Consider the following 14,688-nt stretch of genomic DNA (forward strand, 5'->3'; position numbering starts at 1 on the left):
AGACAACAGGAAACCTGGTGTGTGTGTGTGTGTGCGCAAGATAAGTGTGAGACAGAAATGTTATTTTAGTTTCTTACGACATCCTGGCTTCTTAGAAAATTATTTGCATTAAATTCTCAGAAACTCATCTGGATGTTTGCCTCTTGGTCGCACTCTGCAGTCACCTTGGATGTCTGTTGAACTTTTCTTGCAAGAAAATAAATATTCAGAAGACTTTTTCCTAAGAAGTCTCCGGTGTAAAGGTATAACAGAAGTAGAGATACATTGAGGATCACACATTACCAGACTTAAAGTCCTTCCGATCACAACAAAGTCACGCAGAAACATGTTTGATATCCTGTGACCCAATGGAATCACAGTCAGAGTCGTAGAATCAAGATTTTCAATGGAACCTGTCAACTAAAATCTACAGACTGGCTCTGACTTTCATTGACTTCTCCAGATTTTAAATCGCGGGAAAAACCGTGGCTTAAAAATGTTGTGTAGCGTAGCCCTTACCTTCCACGTACTCCATGACCATGCACAGGTGTCTGCGGGTCTCGAAGGAGCAGAACATGCTGACCACAAAGGGATTCTCTGCAAACGTCAGGATATCTCGCTCCACAAATACCTGCTGGATCTGGTTCCGCAGAATCAGGTTTTGTCGGTTGATCTTTTTCATGGCAAACCGTTGCCGAGTTTCTTTATGCCTCACCAGATACACAGCCCTGCAGGAGAAATGGAGAACATAGCAGTAGGATGCTTGGGTAATGTTCTGGGAGCTTCCTGACCTTGAAGACACAGAGCACTAAATCTTGAGAGATTGAATAAAACAGCTACACAATTTAGTTTTCACTAATTTAGTTATTAAAAGGATAGTTCACCCAAAAATGAAAATTCTATCACAATTTGCACAATTCCTTAAGCTATTATTCCAGAAGTTATTATGAAGAACGTGGTAACCAAACAGTTTCTGCTCGCCATTGATTTACATAGTAGTTTTTTTTTACCCAAAACAATGGTAGTCAATGGGAGCCTGTAACTGTAAGATTACCAACATTCTTCAAAATATCTTCTTTTGTGTTCAACAGAAAGAAGATATTCATATAGGTTTGGAACAACATGAGGGTGAGTAAATGAGGACATTTTTTTTTATTTTTGGGAGAACTATCCCTTTTCATTGCCAACATTTCCTAATCAGAAGAAACTAATCAGAAGATCACTAGAATCTTCTTAACACAAATGTACTACATTGACTTTCAGAATTATGACATTGCATTTTCAGACATAAACCCATCTACCCCCAGACTGTAACTCAATATTTTCCTTTACATATTCTAAGAAACTGTGCTAAAAAAATTGTTTAATTATTAGCTATTTTAATTATTAGCTATTTTGCCAACTTTTCTTCACCAGCTACTGCCAACATTTTTTATTATTTCCACAAAATAATCATGACCCTCATGATATTCTGTTGAATGAATATCTTAACATGCATTATGCCAATGTTTTATAGCTTCATGCATTTTTTTTTAATCAACACTTGATTGAGTAATACTCTCGTAAGTGGCGGCGGAGACTGACCTGAAGTGAAGAGATTGTTGAATAAAGTTGTAATTTTTGTTTTCTTTGCACACAAAAAAGGTATTCTCATGCTTCATAAATTTACAGTTGAACCACTGATGTCAAATGGACCATTTTAAAAATGTCTTTACTAAGTTTCTGGGCCTTGAACGTGGTAGTTTCACTGCGGTCTACGTAGGTTCAGAAAGCTCTCGGATTTCATCAAAAATATCTTTATTTGTGTTCCAAAGATAAACAAAGGTCTCATGAGTTTGGAACGACATGAGGTTGAGTAATTAATGACAGATTTTGCATCTTTGGGAGACCTATCATTTTAAGTAGGTCCTGTTGGCAGCTAGCAAAACCAGAAAAAGAAACTGCCTTCGTGATTGTAACAATAAACCATCCTCCAGTTCAGGAGCCTGTTTTGTCGGGATTTAAAAGCTATAGTAAGCTAGAATGATTAATAAAGCTGGGTTTTCATTCAAATCATGTTTTGCCCTCATGCCTTTCTATAGTAATCACTTTTTTACCTGTAGTCATGATGTGATTTGCTTACCCATAAGCCCCATTGCTGATGAGTTTAATAGTCTCAAAATCACTCTCCTGTGGTTTTCTTCGTAGTGGTGTGGGTAAAGATTTATTCTGCTGTAAGCAACAGGAGATGTATCTTTAGCGATGTCTTACGAAACCTAACAAGGCTATTTAATGCTTCAGCTCTTTTTGAGGTCCATTTACCTCCGTGGATTCTTCCGAATCGACCGTGAGTGTGGGGCCAGAGTCATACTGCTCCTCGAGCTGAACGACTTCTGTCAAAAGAGATGAAGGACACAACAACATGAGCCTGAGAGAAACTGACATGCTTTCAAAACAAAACCACCACAAGATAATCGCACCATCAAGGGGATCTCGGTTGAGTCCTAGCTGGCTGATTATGTAGCGGGGAATGTCGGTTTTGATGCCTTGGCCGACTTTGGCGTGTCCTTCTGCGGCCTGCAGAAGATGGTAAAACTCCTCAGGGTCAAACTCCTAGGGAAGTGAAAATCAGGAGCACAGTTTTGGGAATGTCAAGAGCGTTAGGAATATTCACCGTGGATCAGTGGAGTGCAGAATCTCACCAGACACTCCAGCAGTCGTGCGGGTCGCGAGATGATGATGAGGATCTTCTTCACCAGCTGGGTGATTACTGAAACCTCCTCACTCTCGGAGCGCTCCAGAGCCTAAGCGAGACAAACACAGTCTGTTACAGGGATACCGCATGTCTTGATCTACTGAAATAGTTTTGAGTCGTGTGTGTGATATGTATAAAATCGTTACGATCACATGAACTACCAACGTCAGTTGCATTGCTTCAATGCTATTCATAAACCCTCGTCTCTGGCCTCATGGGATAGTAATGAGTTGTGCATTTCAGTTTGCCATCAGAAGTAGTAGGTCAACTGCATACTTTTTGCATTCTGTTCTTCAAATAATATATATATGAATTGAGATGTACTATACTCTTGGCAGAGAACTTTTTTTTGCATTCTATTTAGTACAAAGTGTATAATTTTCAACAAAGCGATATTTAGTGATGCAATGTAATTTCGGTAAATGCAAATATTTGAAATTCAACTCACTAACCAAAAAAACTAGCACTTATATTTAGCAAAAAAAGGAAAACGGAATTATATTATATAGCATATAAAGTGTAGAGTTATTTTTTTCCCTATCTTGCTAAAAAGATATGGACCGTGAATAGTTTTCCTGAGGTAAATATTACGTTTTTAGCTCACAGCTAAATTTTTAGCTTTTAGATAATTTTTATAATATTCATATTTTTAACAACAATAAGGGGGATGAATTTAGAGTTGCAGCATCTTGTTCTTCTGCAGTTTTAATGGCAGGTGGCAAACCAGGGTAAAAGCTTTTATTTCTGCCACCTACTGGACTGGATGACACATGTGGGAAAATAGAGGTTTGCATGATTTGACTTAAAAATGATTAAACATTTCAGATTACAGCTTTAAACTACATAAACTATTGACAGAATTTGTAATTTTGGGGAGAGCGGTCCCTTTACGTAAAAAGAGATATTGTTAAATATTATTACAATTCAAAAGAACTGTTTTCTATTTGAATATATTTTAAAATGTATTTTATTCCTGTGATGCAAAGCTGAATTTTCAGCATCATTAATGTTCCTTCGGAGATCATTTGAATATGCAGATTTGCTGCTCAAGAAACATTTCTTATTATTATCAATGTTGAAAACCGTTGTGCGGTTTCATATTTTTTATGCAAACTGTAAAACTTTTTTTAGGATTCTTTGATAAAGTTCAAAAGAACACCATTTATTACATTTATTATTAACACCATAAAAGTTTTTGCTGTCACTTTTGATCAATTTAATGCAACCTTTTCTTAAATTTCTCTTTTTAAAAGACCATTGAATTAAAAGAGTCAGAGAGAGGGTGGAAAATAATTCAGCAGCATACTGTGCGCTGATCGTCAGATACACAGAAGATGACTGTATCCGTTCTGAACACTGGACAGTATTTGGCGAAGTGACTGGAATGTTATTTCTTGCTTGTTCAGGGGAATCTGTGGCTTGTGGGATGTGGAAGTGGGAAGAAATGAGCCACTTGTGCAACAGTATCAAATCCTTTCTAGGCACTCATGTGAATTTTAAATCAACTCTGTGTACACACAGTATCTGGATTTTAGATGCAATAGATGGCAAAATATGAAGGCTGTGAAAGACATATTCAAATATCATAAACACAAGCATCTGTAAAAGAATGCATAAAAACATTTTTAATCTATCTTGAGCTGCTGTCTCCTCACGTAAGGAGAAAAGCAGAGTAAACAAAGGATGACGCTCGGTCAGACGAAAAACTAAAATTACTGAACTTTTATGCATTTGATGAAGCAGAGCAAATTGAGGGAGACATGCTATCAAATCAGCATTAAAGATGTGATAAGATGTGTGACTCATGTTTCGCAGAAAGTCAAATGCCACTGCAAGAGGGGTTTGAGGGAAACAAGGATGATTCGAACTCGGCACGAACCGTCACATCAAAACAATTAACCATTTCCTTTTTTAGCACTGTAGCCAGCGAGTCTCTTTCCGTCATAAGATTGCAGCACAGACTCGACTGTGACTTGTGCCCTTGCAGCACAGAGCTTTATAATGATGCCCAGCTTCAGGCTGTCCTTACTGTTCACATGCGGAAATTCAACATCTAATTATGATCAAGGATGGGATTCCATTTGCGACATTTCATGATAATTCATGAAACCGATAATAAACAGTTCAATATGATGACAAATTAGTATAATAAATTATTTTGTTATTAACTACAGTGGTGTCTAATTAGTATGTAAACAAATTTTTTCCACATTTTAAAACAAAAAAATACAAATTTAATCAATGATAACAATTTTATGCTAACTTTATTTTAAATTCTTTATTAAAAGTTAAAACTGATTCTGCACCATACTGAAAATATAAATGCATTTGTTTCTGGAATGATCTGAAATGTGCTGCGATTTCTAATTTCAAAGTTATTTATATTATAAAACTAAATGTCAAGAACACAGATTACTAAAATTTCTGCTGAATAAGAGCTAAATGAGCCCAAATTTATTTGTGCAGTACCTTTTACACCAGTAGTTTAACTTTTGCTTTACATAAATTAGTTTAACCTTGACATTTATAAAATAATAAGTAGTTTACAAGGAATTCCACTGTAATTTGTTTGTTTTATACTTTTACTTTTCATTTCTGTCTGTTCCATTAAATTTAAATGTATAATTTTTGTAAACATTTTAATGTTTAATAATGTTGAACGTTTAATATTTTATGTGACTTATACACCGACGCAGCTTCTGTGTTTTTTTTCCTTTCTCAAAAAAGTCAAAAAACATCAAACACTGATACTCAAAGACCTTCACTACAAACCACCAAAATAAACGTTTAATTTAACTTAAAGCAATTATTACAGAAATATATCACTAAAATGGACTTTAAAAAAATACTACTACTTTTATTTTTAGGGAGTATCATATAATCATTCATGTTTTTATTTACACAGTTCTGTTGCACAGCATTTTATTTGAAAAAAAAAAACAGAAATTTGAATTTTGTTAAAAATGAATTTTTTATTACATTATGAAATATTATTAAAATAGATTATTAAAATATAATTTTTTGATAATGCATTTCTATTAAATCATTAAACATCAAAAAAAAAAATCAAATGGAAATGCAGAATTTAGGAAATTAAAATTGATTTCATGGCTAGGAGTTTAATAGTGAAGAGTTTACATTCAATCTCAAGGTCTAACAAACGTGGAAAGCATTTCCTTCCCTATTAATGGTAAAATAATAATACTGTAATAATATTTAAAAGTCTATATTTTGGGCCATATCACCCAGCCCTATGTGTAACATTAAATTCATCTTGCGCTGTATAAATCAGCAACATATAAGCCACCAATAGTTTTAAGCATAATGCCAGTGAAATTAAAGCTGCAAAGACTATGCAATCCCAGAAAGGAGCAGAGATTGACAGTAACAGCACAGAGCGGACTGATGTAACCACAAACCAACACAAAACTACAGGATTTGACTTTCAATCACAACAGCTTGATCGAACAGTTAGAGCTGTTAAACTGCAGCATCAGGGCACCGCTGACTAAGGGAAGTGGGAAACACTTTAATAGCCTCATCTATGAGCACGACATCCACCGCACAGCAGAGATCTGACAGCGCGCTCAGTCTTGCCTGGGGTTGTCTGAACATTACATACAGGGTGGGCGTAAGGGTTGCTATGGAAACTAACACCCTGTAGTTGCAAAGATGAGAGTGGAGCTTGAACGGGGAGATCTAGATTTCTAATCAAACCCTCTGCTGCAGGGTACACACACATTTATACACAAAACAATGTGCAATTACACACGCACGCAAATGCTCACGTGTATGCAAATGTACAAGCACGCAGCTCGAGGCTGCTCTTTTTTTTGCTGGGTGTAAAACAAATCTGAAAGTATTTATAGAGTAAAAACACCTTGGGGGATGAGGTGGATTTCACACTTGTTAGGGGAAATGGTCACAGTTTCTTTTGAGAAGCCTGCATTCCTGCTTAACCACAACCACCATCTCAGACCACCTGTTGGCTTTGGCATAATCAGAAAAGGACAGCATCACCAAGCTGACATTGGCTAAAGCAGCAGAAAATGGTTGTTCATGCATACGACAAGTCAAGCTAGATTTAAAATGGTGCACAGACATAAAAAATGTTTTTACGAAGTCGTAAATGAAACAAAGATTGGAGTCTGGAGTATGTTTTACTAGAGTCTTCATTCAATTTGTTACTTGCCATTTCTTTGATTATTTGCGACATTTACCGGCAATTTCTAGGTTAAACGTTTTTCGAAGTAAATGTTATTGCACACATAGTTTGAAATTTTTGCATGTTAAAAAATAATATGACATCACATTATGTTAATCACGTTTACACACTAAAATACATAAAAAAATAATAATAATTGGATCGGGTTTGATTTATTATATTTTTTTTTTAATCTACAGCAAGCATATTACAGCAAATCATTTGACAATTCGTAGCCACCGTACCAGCTAACGCCAAAACCTAGAATGGCGTCTGACAAATTGATACACTTTGTCTCGCAGCACAAAGCACTGTCCTTGCACACTGTTTTCACAAAAAATGGTGGTCTTTTTAATTTGTGGCTCCATTTTCGCAAGCATCAAAACTGAGCCACTGACATCCTGAAGTAAAGTCTGAATCACCCGTAATAATCCCACAGCTCCTTAATAGAAGGTGGAAGTCCTTCTCTATATCTCAGGATTGGATGGACCCAATACTCCTCTTTCTTTTACTCTTTTTAAGTAGAAAGAAGACAACAAAATCATCCTCCCTGCTAGAAGACTCCATTTGGTATCGTTTTATTCTTTTTTTGCAACAGATTAATTAATATGCATCGGACCCAGTATACAATGTTTCTGTGTGTGATAATGTTTTAAGGTTTGATGTAGACGGAAAAAAAAATTCAGATGAAAATATCGTTGCGCAAGGACCTTAAAACCTAAACCAATTTTTTTTCAGTGCATACATTCAGTATTCTTTAACTGACTGACTAGTGCTAGACGATAATGGTTAAACAGAGATAATTATTTTACTTAAAATTTAACCATGATTACTAAACAATTTTTTTTTTTTTTTTTACATTTCATCAGAATGGGTCGCCGGTATGCAGGTGCCACATGTTGGAGCCCGTGCGCTTCCCACCAGGCCACTTCTCCAACATCAACAAAGTCTCACATACAAACAATTGCCTGGATTCACTGAACTGGAAAGAGATTTTCAGAAATTCCCGCCTCACCTCATGCAGCATTTTTTCCAGTTTATCCTGTAGCTCTATGAAGTACAGAGATGTGATCAGGCCCTTCTGAGATTTATCCAGACAGTCCCTGGCCAACTCCACCAACTGGTGCTGGATAAATCCCAAGACGCCATCTCCCAGCGGAAGGGTGCTGTCTGGGGAAAACTGCCTGATGACTTCCAGCAAATGCTCCTCCATCTGAGCGGTGGCCTGCACAGCAGAGAGAACATTAGGCATCTCAGATTTGTAGAGTAGAAACTGGAAACAACCTGTTGGCGATACATACCTTTGGAAAGCGTTCCTTATAGACATGATTCATCATTATAATTTCATTATCAAAGGAGCTGCCAGTTCGTCCAGGGCTAAAACAAGGAGAACAACAGACGATAAATAATGATCCACTGGACTGAAAAAACTCAGGATGCACTCAGCCAAAATCCCAACCCAATTGAGTTTTTCCAATTTTTTTTTTCAATCATGAACGTTTAAACGATGGCTGTAAACTTTTTCATGACAATTCAAGCATACATTAAATAATTAAGACAACAGGTTCTGTAAAAATATAATGAATCTTCTGTAATATAATGCAATATACATTATAATGTTCGTTAATGTTTTTTTCTTGTTAAAAATAGTAATAAAGAGAAAGATATGAATGGTTGCTGCTTGAACAAAGACACTACAGCAATCTGTCACACCACATTAAGGAGTGCCATTTTTTTTTATTTTCTGATAAATATTTGTGGTATTTCATATTAAATATTAGCACAAACCTTATAGTGATAACAGATGCTACAAATTAAGTTTTTAGTAGTGATGTTCATGCATCAACAGAAAACAGCACAGATTAAAGATGGCTCTTGAGATTTAAGAATCCATATCAGTATCGATTAAAAACAAGAAATCGGTTTTGTTAATTCAGGACTAGCATTCGCAAAGCATTTGTGTCACAAAATAGACACTGGCTCCATAAAAATGTGTCATCAGAGAAATGCTAATTAAACGTCCCTGTCCCTTTTAATGATTTTGCCACTTCAAAACTATTCTGACTCAAAACCAAAAAATGGCTGTTTTGGAAGAAAATATGCCATTGCATCACTAATGAAAACTGCCAGTATGTTCATTGTTGGTTAAATACTTTACTGACAAATATACCCACTATCCTCTACTTTCAAAAACCAAATGAGCAGAGGTTTGTTTGTGCAAGCACCCTCTTTGAAGCATGATGCATTGTGGGTGGACATCTAAACCTCTGAATCCTGCAGAGATGTGGGGTAAAGGTGAGGTGTTGCACTGCAGTCTGTAGACTCGCTCAGAATGGGTGTCATAAACAAAAAAACCCTAATCAAATTTCAGTTTCTACTTTAGACTCTACCTCTTGCATAATAATTGGCCAGATGCAAATTTCAAACCCCAGTGTTCAATTATACCATAGTGAAAACGGTCTCTTCTCGGACTCAGACTCAAGGGAGGTTCTCTTGCAAAACAAAAAAGCTCTTTTTGTTTCGTTTTAATGGGGAAAGCCTGGATATTCCTATTAGTCAGGAGTCCACTCATCTGACAACAAGTCTGGCAACAAACAGCACTGAAAGAGATTGTTCACTCAACAATGACAAATCTGCCATGATTTACTCATCCTCACATCATTTCAAACCCATACGACTTTCTGGTTGTTTCTGGTTGATGCAGTTACAATGAATGGGGGATTAAAAAAATTCAAAAAAGGGTAAAAAAGCACCACAGAAATATAAAAAAAGTGCACTTTAAAAGGGACATTTCACCCAAAAAATAAAATGCTGTCATTGTTCACTCAACCTCAGGCTTTTCTACATTTTCATGAATTTCTTTCTTCTGCTAAATCCCAAAACCAAGAAGCTTTTGAATACAATTGACTCACATTTTTTTTTTTTTGTACGTATTGTAGAATATGGAAGTCTATGGGGATCAACTGTTACCAGCATTCTTTAAAAGATCTTCTTTTCTGTTCAACAGAAGAAAGAAACTCATACAGGTTTGGAACAACTTGAGGGTGAGTAAATAATACAATTTAAATTTTGGGGTATACTTTCCCTTTAAAAAATATGTATTCCAAGTTTTCAGAAGTCACACAATAGCTTTGCATTATGGACAAATCATAATTCAAATTGAGTAAAAAAAAGTTGAACCAAATCAGTGCAACTTTTTAATCGACAAAAAACAAACAAAAAAACAAGATGAATAGGCTGGGTGTTAAAATTTCTAAATATCTTCTTAAATTTCGAATGTTTTTTACAAAAAAAGTTCTTGTTAATTGGAAATCCATAGAAAAGAACACGGAAGTATTTACATTACGCAAAAAAGGTCATATGGGTTTGAAACAATGAAAATAATGAGAGAAATCTTCCTTTAATATTACATATAAAATAAAGTGACTATACACATTACAGCTGTAACCCTGGGTAAACTCGGTTAACTAGTAACTTTACACTAGTTCTAGTGTGATTAATCCCGTTGTAGTTCATTACTGTGTTTATTTTAAGAGTGGTCATCTATATTTATAACCACCTGTATGCAAATATGGGTAATTAAAATCATTGGTTTTGATTAGTTTGAAAATGTAATGATCCTACCCACTTAACTGGTTGGTGTATTCTGATTAGGTAATTTCCTTTTTTAAGGGGAGAACCACTGAGATAGTCAATGCATATATAATAAACTCTAAATCAAGTCAAGAAATGATTAAATCCTAATAGTCATATTAATGAAATGGAAACAAAGACATCCTATGTTGCGATTAATGGGTACATGTGTGTTTTTGTTTACCTAAGGCTACGTGACCGGGGTCGTATAAACGGGGAGGGCCGGCCATCTTCATCAGTCATGCTCTCCGAACTTCTGAAGTGTCTGAACAGAAAATGAAGCTCGTCCTGTGTGGGTTGGTATGGAAGCTGGTGCAGTCGTTCTTGAGATGAGGAAGATGACTGCAAAGCAACCAACAAACACATAAATCCATCACAAACACATGGCCACAACGAACATAAAACATCCTTCCAAATCAGGAACATTTCCACCTGCTTTGCTCTTTTACTATTAAAATGATTTAATTGACAATTCTGTTGTTATTTTTTTTATGCATCCTCTTGTTATTCCAAACCAAATTTTAATTCAATGGAACATACAAGATTTAATTGTAGATAAACGAGAGACACGTACAGAGACGGTTGAGCTGGGAGGGTTGGTCCCATAACCTGAGGATGGAAGTGAAGCCAGAGACCACCGTCTCCCTTCCGCTCTGCCGAGAGAAAAGAAAGAGTAATTCAGGACAGAGAATGATATTCAATCACAAACTTAACGTCAGCCCACAACAACTATTATTTATAGACTATATGAAATATATATTTTTTCCCCTGCTAATATAATCCCATACTAACATCACTCACAATATGCATCTTTACCACCGCTAATACTAAGTCACCTTGAGAGTTCCTCAATTAACAGCTTCTGACATGCACTTTCAAATAAAAAGAAAGCTAAATTTGCATTCAGAGGCTGGCAGAAATGGTATCTCGCACACAATTATTATTATTTTTTGCAATATCAGCATTAAAGCCTATATTTATGGCAAAAACATTGGGAATTGTTTTTAAAAATGGTGAAGCAAAGCATCAAGGCAAAAAATAAATACACAAAATAACAGAAAGTTTATGAAGAGTACACAGAGTCCCAAAAATAGTGAAGTTGATTGAGGTTCGGCTGCGTCATTGTGTGAAAAAGAGATTGGCTACCTGTCAGCTCGAGCCAGGTGGCTGAGAAGAAATAAACAGGGATGAAGAGAGAGAAAATAGGCGACACGCTTAGTGAGCTCTATTTAGAAAGATTCATAAGAATAAATGAGTCAACAGTGCATCCTGTCACTTAGGCGATCCTGACACTTAGGTAATTAACAATTTGGTAAATACTGAAGAATATCCAGAATGCTGGTCTGTCATGTGTCTAATGAACGAGAAAAACATGATAAAGAGCGTTTGTTTACCTGCGGGCGAAAGGGAAGTTGAGAGAGCAAATAGCAGTGGACACATTTCGTGGGCTGTCCAGAGGGCTGCTGGCAGCTGGAAGGGGAACAAGAGGAAATTTCAACAGAGCACACAGTGTTACGTAAGCTAGAGGATTTAATATATGTCAGATGACCTCAGATGTTTCACAAATCACACACTTTAGGACATTTATCTCCTTTCAGAACAATAATATGCGCCTAATTCAATGTCTTTGGAGTTTAAAACTGACGTGTGTAATTTTTCCAATGTTTTAAAATATAATCTCTAAACTTAACAAGCAGAGACGACTAGAAGTAAGCCATTCGTAAGCTGACTTTCCAAGTGGTGCAAGCAACTTTGTTTGAGCAGCCAGACATGGCTAGGTGTTTTTCTGTTCCAGGGAAACCTGTTTGAAAACAGTCATTATTTGCACCAAAATAACACACAGATGTTAATGTAAAAAACAAGTCGATGAGCTATAGTTAATGAATTTAGTTAAAGAGATAGTTAACCCCAAAATGAAAATAAATGACTCACCCTCAAATCTTTCCGAACCTGTTAGACCTTTGTTCGTTTTCGTAACACAAATTAAGATATTTTGGATGAAATCCGAGAGCTTTCTGATCCTCCATAGACAGCAACGCAACCACACACATTCAAGGCCCATTTTAATGATGTCCTCACTTCCTTTCTGGGCTTTAAATGTGGTAGTTGTGTTGCGGTCTATGCAGGGTCAGAAAGCTCTTGGATTTCAACAGCCGAATCACAAGCAAATGGTTCAGAAGATTGATACAGTTCAAGAAACTCATTCAGAAGATTCAACAACTCATTCAGCTGATTTGATGATAAATTATTCTGATGATTAGATCTGTGATCAAATCATACAGTTTAATCATGATTCTTCATTCTGTCACTGATTCATATATCAATTTAAAGTCACTATTCAAATGCTTAAATCACTGTAGAGGAAGATTACCAATGCAAAATGGTTTAAGTGTCTGTCTTTTCCTCAAACAATCCTATAGCAGGATATGGAAAGGTATATGATTGACTTCCATTGTGCTTTTTATGTAGTCAACAGATATCGCTACTGACAAACGTCTGTGTGAAGACTCTTCAAAAGACTCTTCTCGTTTTGTGTTCTGCAGAAATAATATCAGCATACGGGTTCGGCTTTTTCACATATTTTTTGAGTGATGACGTAAACCCTTTGAAGCAGTTTGGCACGAGGAGGTGAGGATTGGACAGGGTTATGTTACGGCAGGTACATCAACCTCTCAACAGTCACAGGCCAACACAATGTCAGCTGTCCTAGAGTGGGTGTCATGTGACGGCGAGTATTACCTGTGTGTGCGGACAGAGGTGAAAGAGGGCGGGTGGGCGACGGTGTTCCAACACCAAGGCTCTTTCTATTACTGCTGCGACAGCTGCAACACACAAACAAGAGGAGAGGGGTTATTAAAAACCTTTCAACATAATCCAGCCCAGCCTTTACGGTCGACACCAAAGTTAACACAGAAAGTGACAAAGGATTTAATGATCAGCACGCTCTCGATAGTGTTACAATAATGTGGCTTTTGTGATTCAAGAATAATCCTATGAGTAATTCTGCAAAATCTGCAGGCTCTGGCCATCATATGCGGTGTCCTTCACACAGCTGTCATTTGCATTGAGAGACTCAAGTTGTGCATGTTATTTATCACTTGCTGCTCACCAATCACCTCTTTCAGAGTCATGCATTGCACTTTCATCTCTAGCTGGTCTGCAGCTACAGATGTCTATCAGTGCATAGAGATATGTCACTATGCCAACATCAACAGTTCAAAAAAAAGCTTTAGACAAAGCCATGCAACCTAATATACTGCGTCATTTTTTACAGTGGTAAACAGCACACTGTTTTGAGACGCAACTATAGCATTAACTTAAAATCCACAGTGCGATTACATAAATCGACCAAGAATTACCCACGTGACGTGTCAAAAGTTGACACATTAGAAAGTTTTGATCGTGCACGTCTCGTCTGATATCGCATGTTACCTTTTGGATCGCTTGAGCATCGCGCCCGAGACAAAATGAGATTTGCTGCATCCAGGGAACGCACTCCAGGAACTCGGATCAGACATAGTCGCAGACGATTACAGTGCCAACTATGCAAGCAACAACGAGATACAGAACCAAAACTAGAGTCGAACCCCCTTGCGATTCATAAATCCGCCTCTTGACTGGAGAACGGTTCATCTCTGTTCTCTGTGTGACTGTTTGCCAGGACTCTCCGTGCAACTTGGTAAAAGTTTAGACGATTACATTCTGGTTCAAACATCTTCCGATATCGCCTCGAGCTGACACAGAGTTTAACTATTTAATTTCCTAAAGTGCGACTTGCATCGGATAACAGGCGCAATAGAGAGCCCATGTTGGTAGGTAAGATGCTGCTGTGTTGTGGTTGTTTCTCTCGTGTTGTTGATTGATTGCCGGGTGATGATAAGCTGGGGATGTACCATGTGTTGCTGTGAAGAGGGGGAGCGGAGTCTAAGCATTCTTCTTTCATCTTAATCGCAGTTGGCAAACTAACTTACAGTGCATTTCCGCCACCTTCTGAGATGGAGTGTGGAGCAATATAAGTAATACAATTAAGTGAAACAAGTAATAATAAGAAAGAAAAATGAAAAAAATAACAGATTTTTTTTAAAAATTGAATTAAATCTGTGACCTTTAAATTATAATATATTGAAAACTTGTGATG

At 36.8% G+C, this 14,688-nt stretch overlaps 1 protein-coding gene across 2 annotated transcripts in view; it reads right to left on the reverse strand.

The window, feature by feature from the left end:
• LOC113078679 (microtubule-associated serine/threonine-protein kinase 3-like) overlaps nt 1–14,421 on the reverse strand; it is a 38,942-nt gene extending 24,521 nt beyond the window's left edge. Inside the window, exons 1-13 of one of the 2 annotated variants that reach the window (XM_026251012.1) lie at nt 13,983–14,421; nt 13,290–13,372; nt 11,945–12,020; nt 11,697–11,717; nt 11,125–11,203; nt 10,735–10,892; nt 8,219–8,294; nt 7,933–8,142; nt 2,661–2,762; nt 2,439–2,571; nt 2,281–2,351; nt 2,102–2,190; nt 499–707 (exon numbers count right to left, since the gene is read on the reverse strand). In XM_026251012.1, coding sequence (XP_026106797.1) covers nt 499–707; nt 2,102–2,190; nt 2,281–2,351; nt 2,439–2,571; nt 2,661–2,762; nt 7,933–8,142; nt 8,219–8,294; nt 10,735–10,892; nt 11,125–11,203; nt 11,697–11,717; nt 11,945–12,020; nt 13,290–13,372; nt 13,983–14,068 — 1,393 coding nt within the window. In that variant the 5' untranslated portion in view covers nt 14,069–14,421. The remainder of the gene's footprint in view (nt 1–498; nt 708–2,101; nt 2,191–2,280; nt 2,352–2,438; nt 2,572–2,660; nt 2,763–7,932; nt 8,143–8,218; nt 8,295–10,734; nt 10,893–11,124; nt 11,204–11,696; nt 11,718–11,944; nt 12,021–13,289; nt 13,373–13,982) is intronic. The other variant, XM_026251013.1, reaches the window with a different exon arrangement.
• Between the last annotated feature and the right edge of the window lie 267 nt (nt 14,422–14,688).

This window comes from Carassius auratus, unplaced genomic scaffold, assembly GCF_003368295.1.
Source record: "Carassius auratus strain Wakin unplaced genomic scaffold, ASM336829v1 scaf_tig00026318, whole genome shotgun sequence".
Taxonomy (NCBI): domain Eukaryota; kingdom Metazoa; phylum Chordata; class Actinopteri; order Cypriniformes; family Cyprinidae; genus Carassius; species Carassius auratus.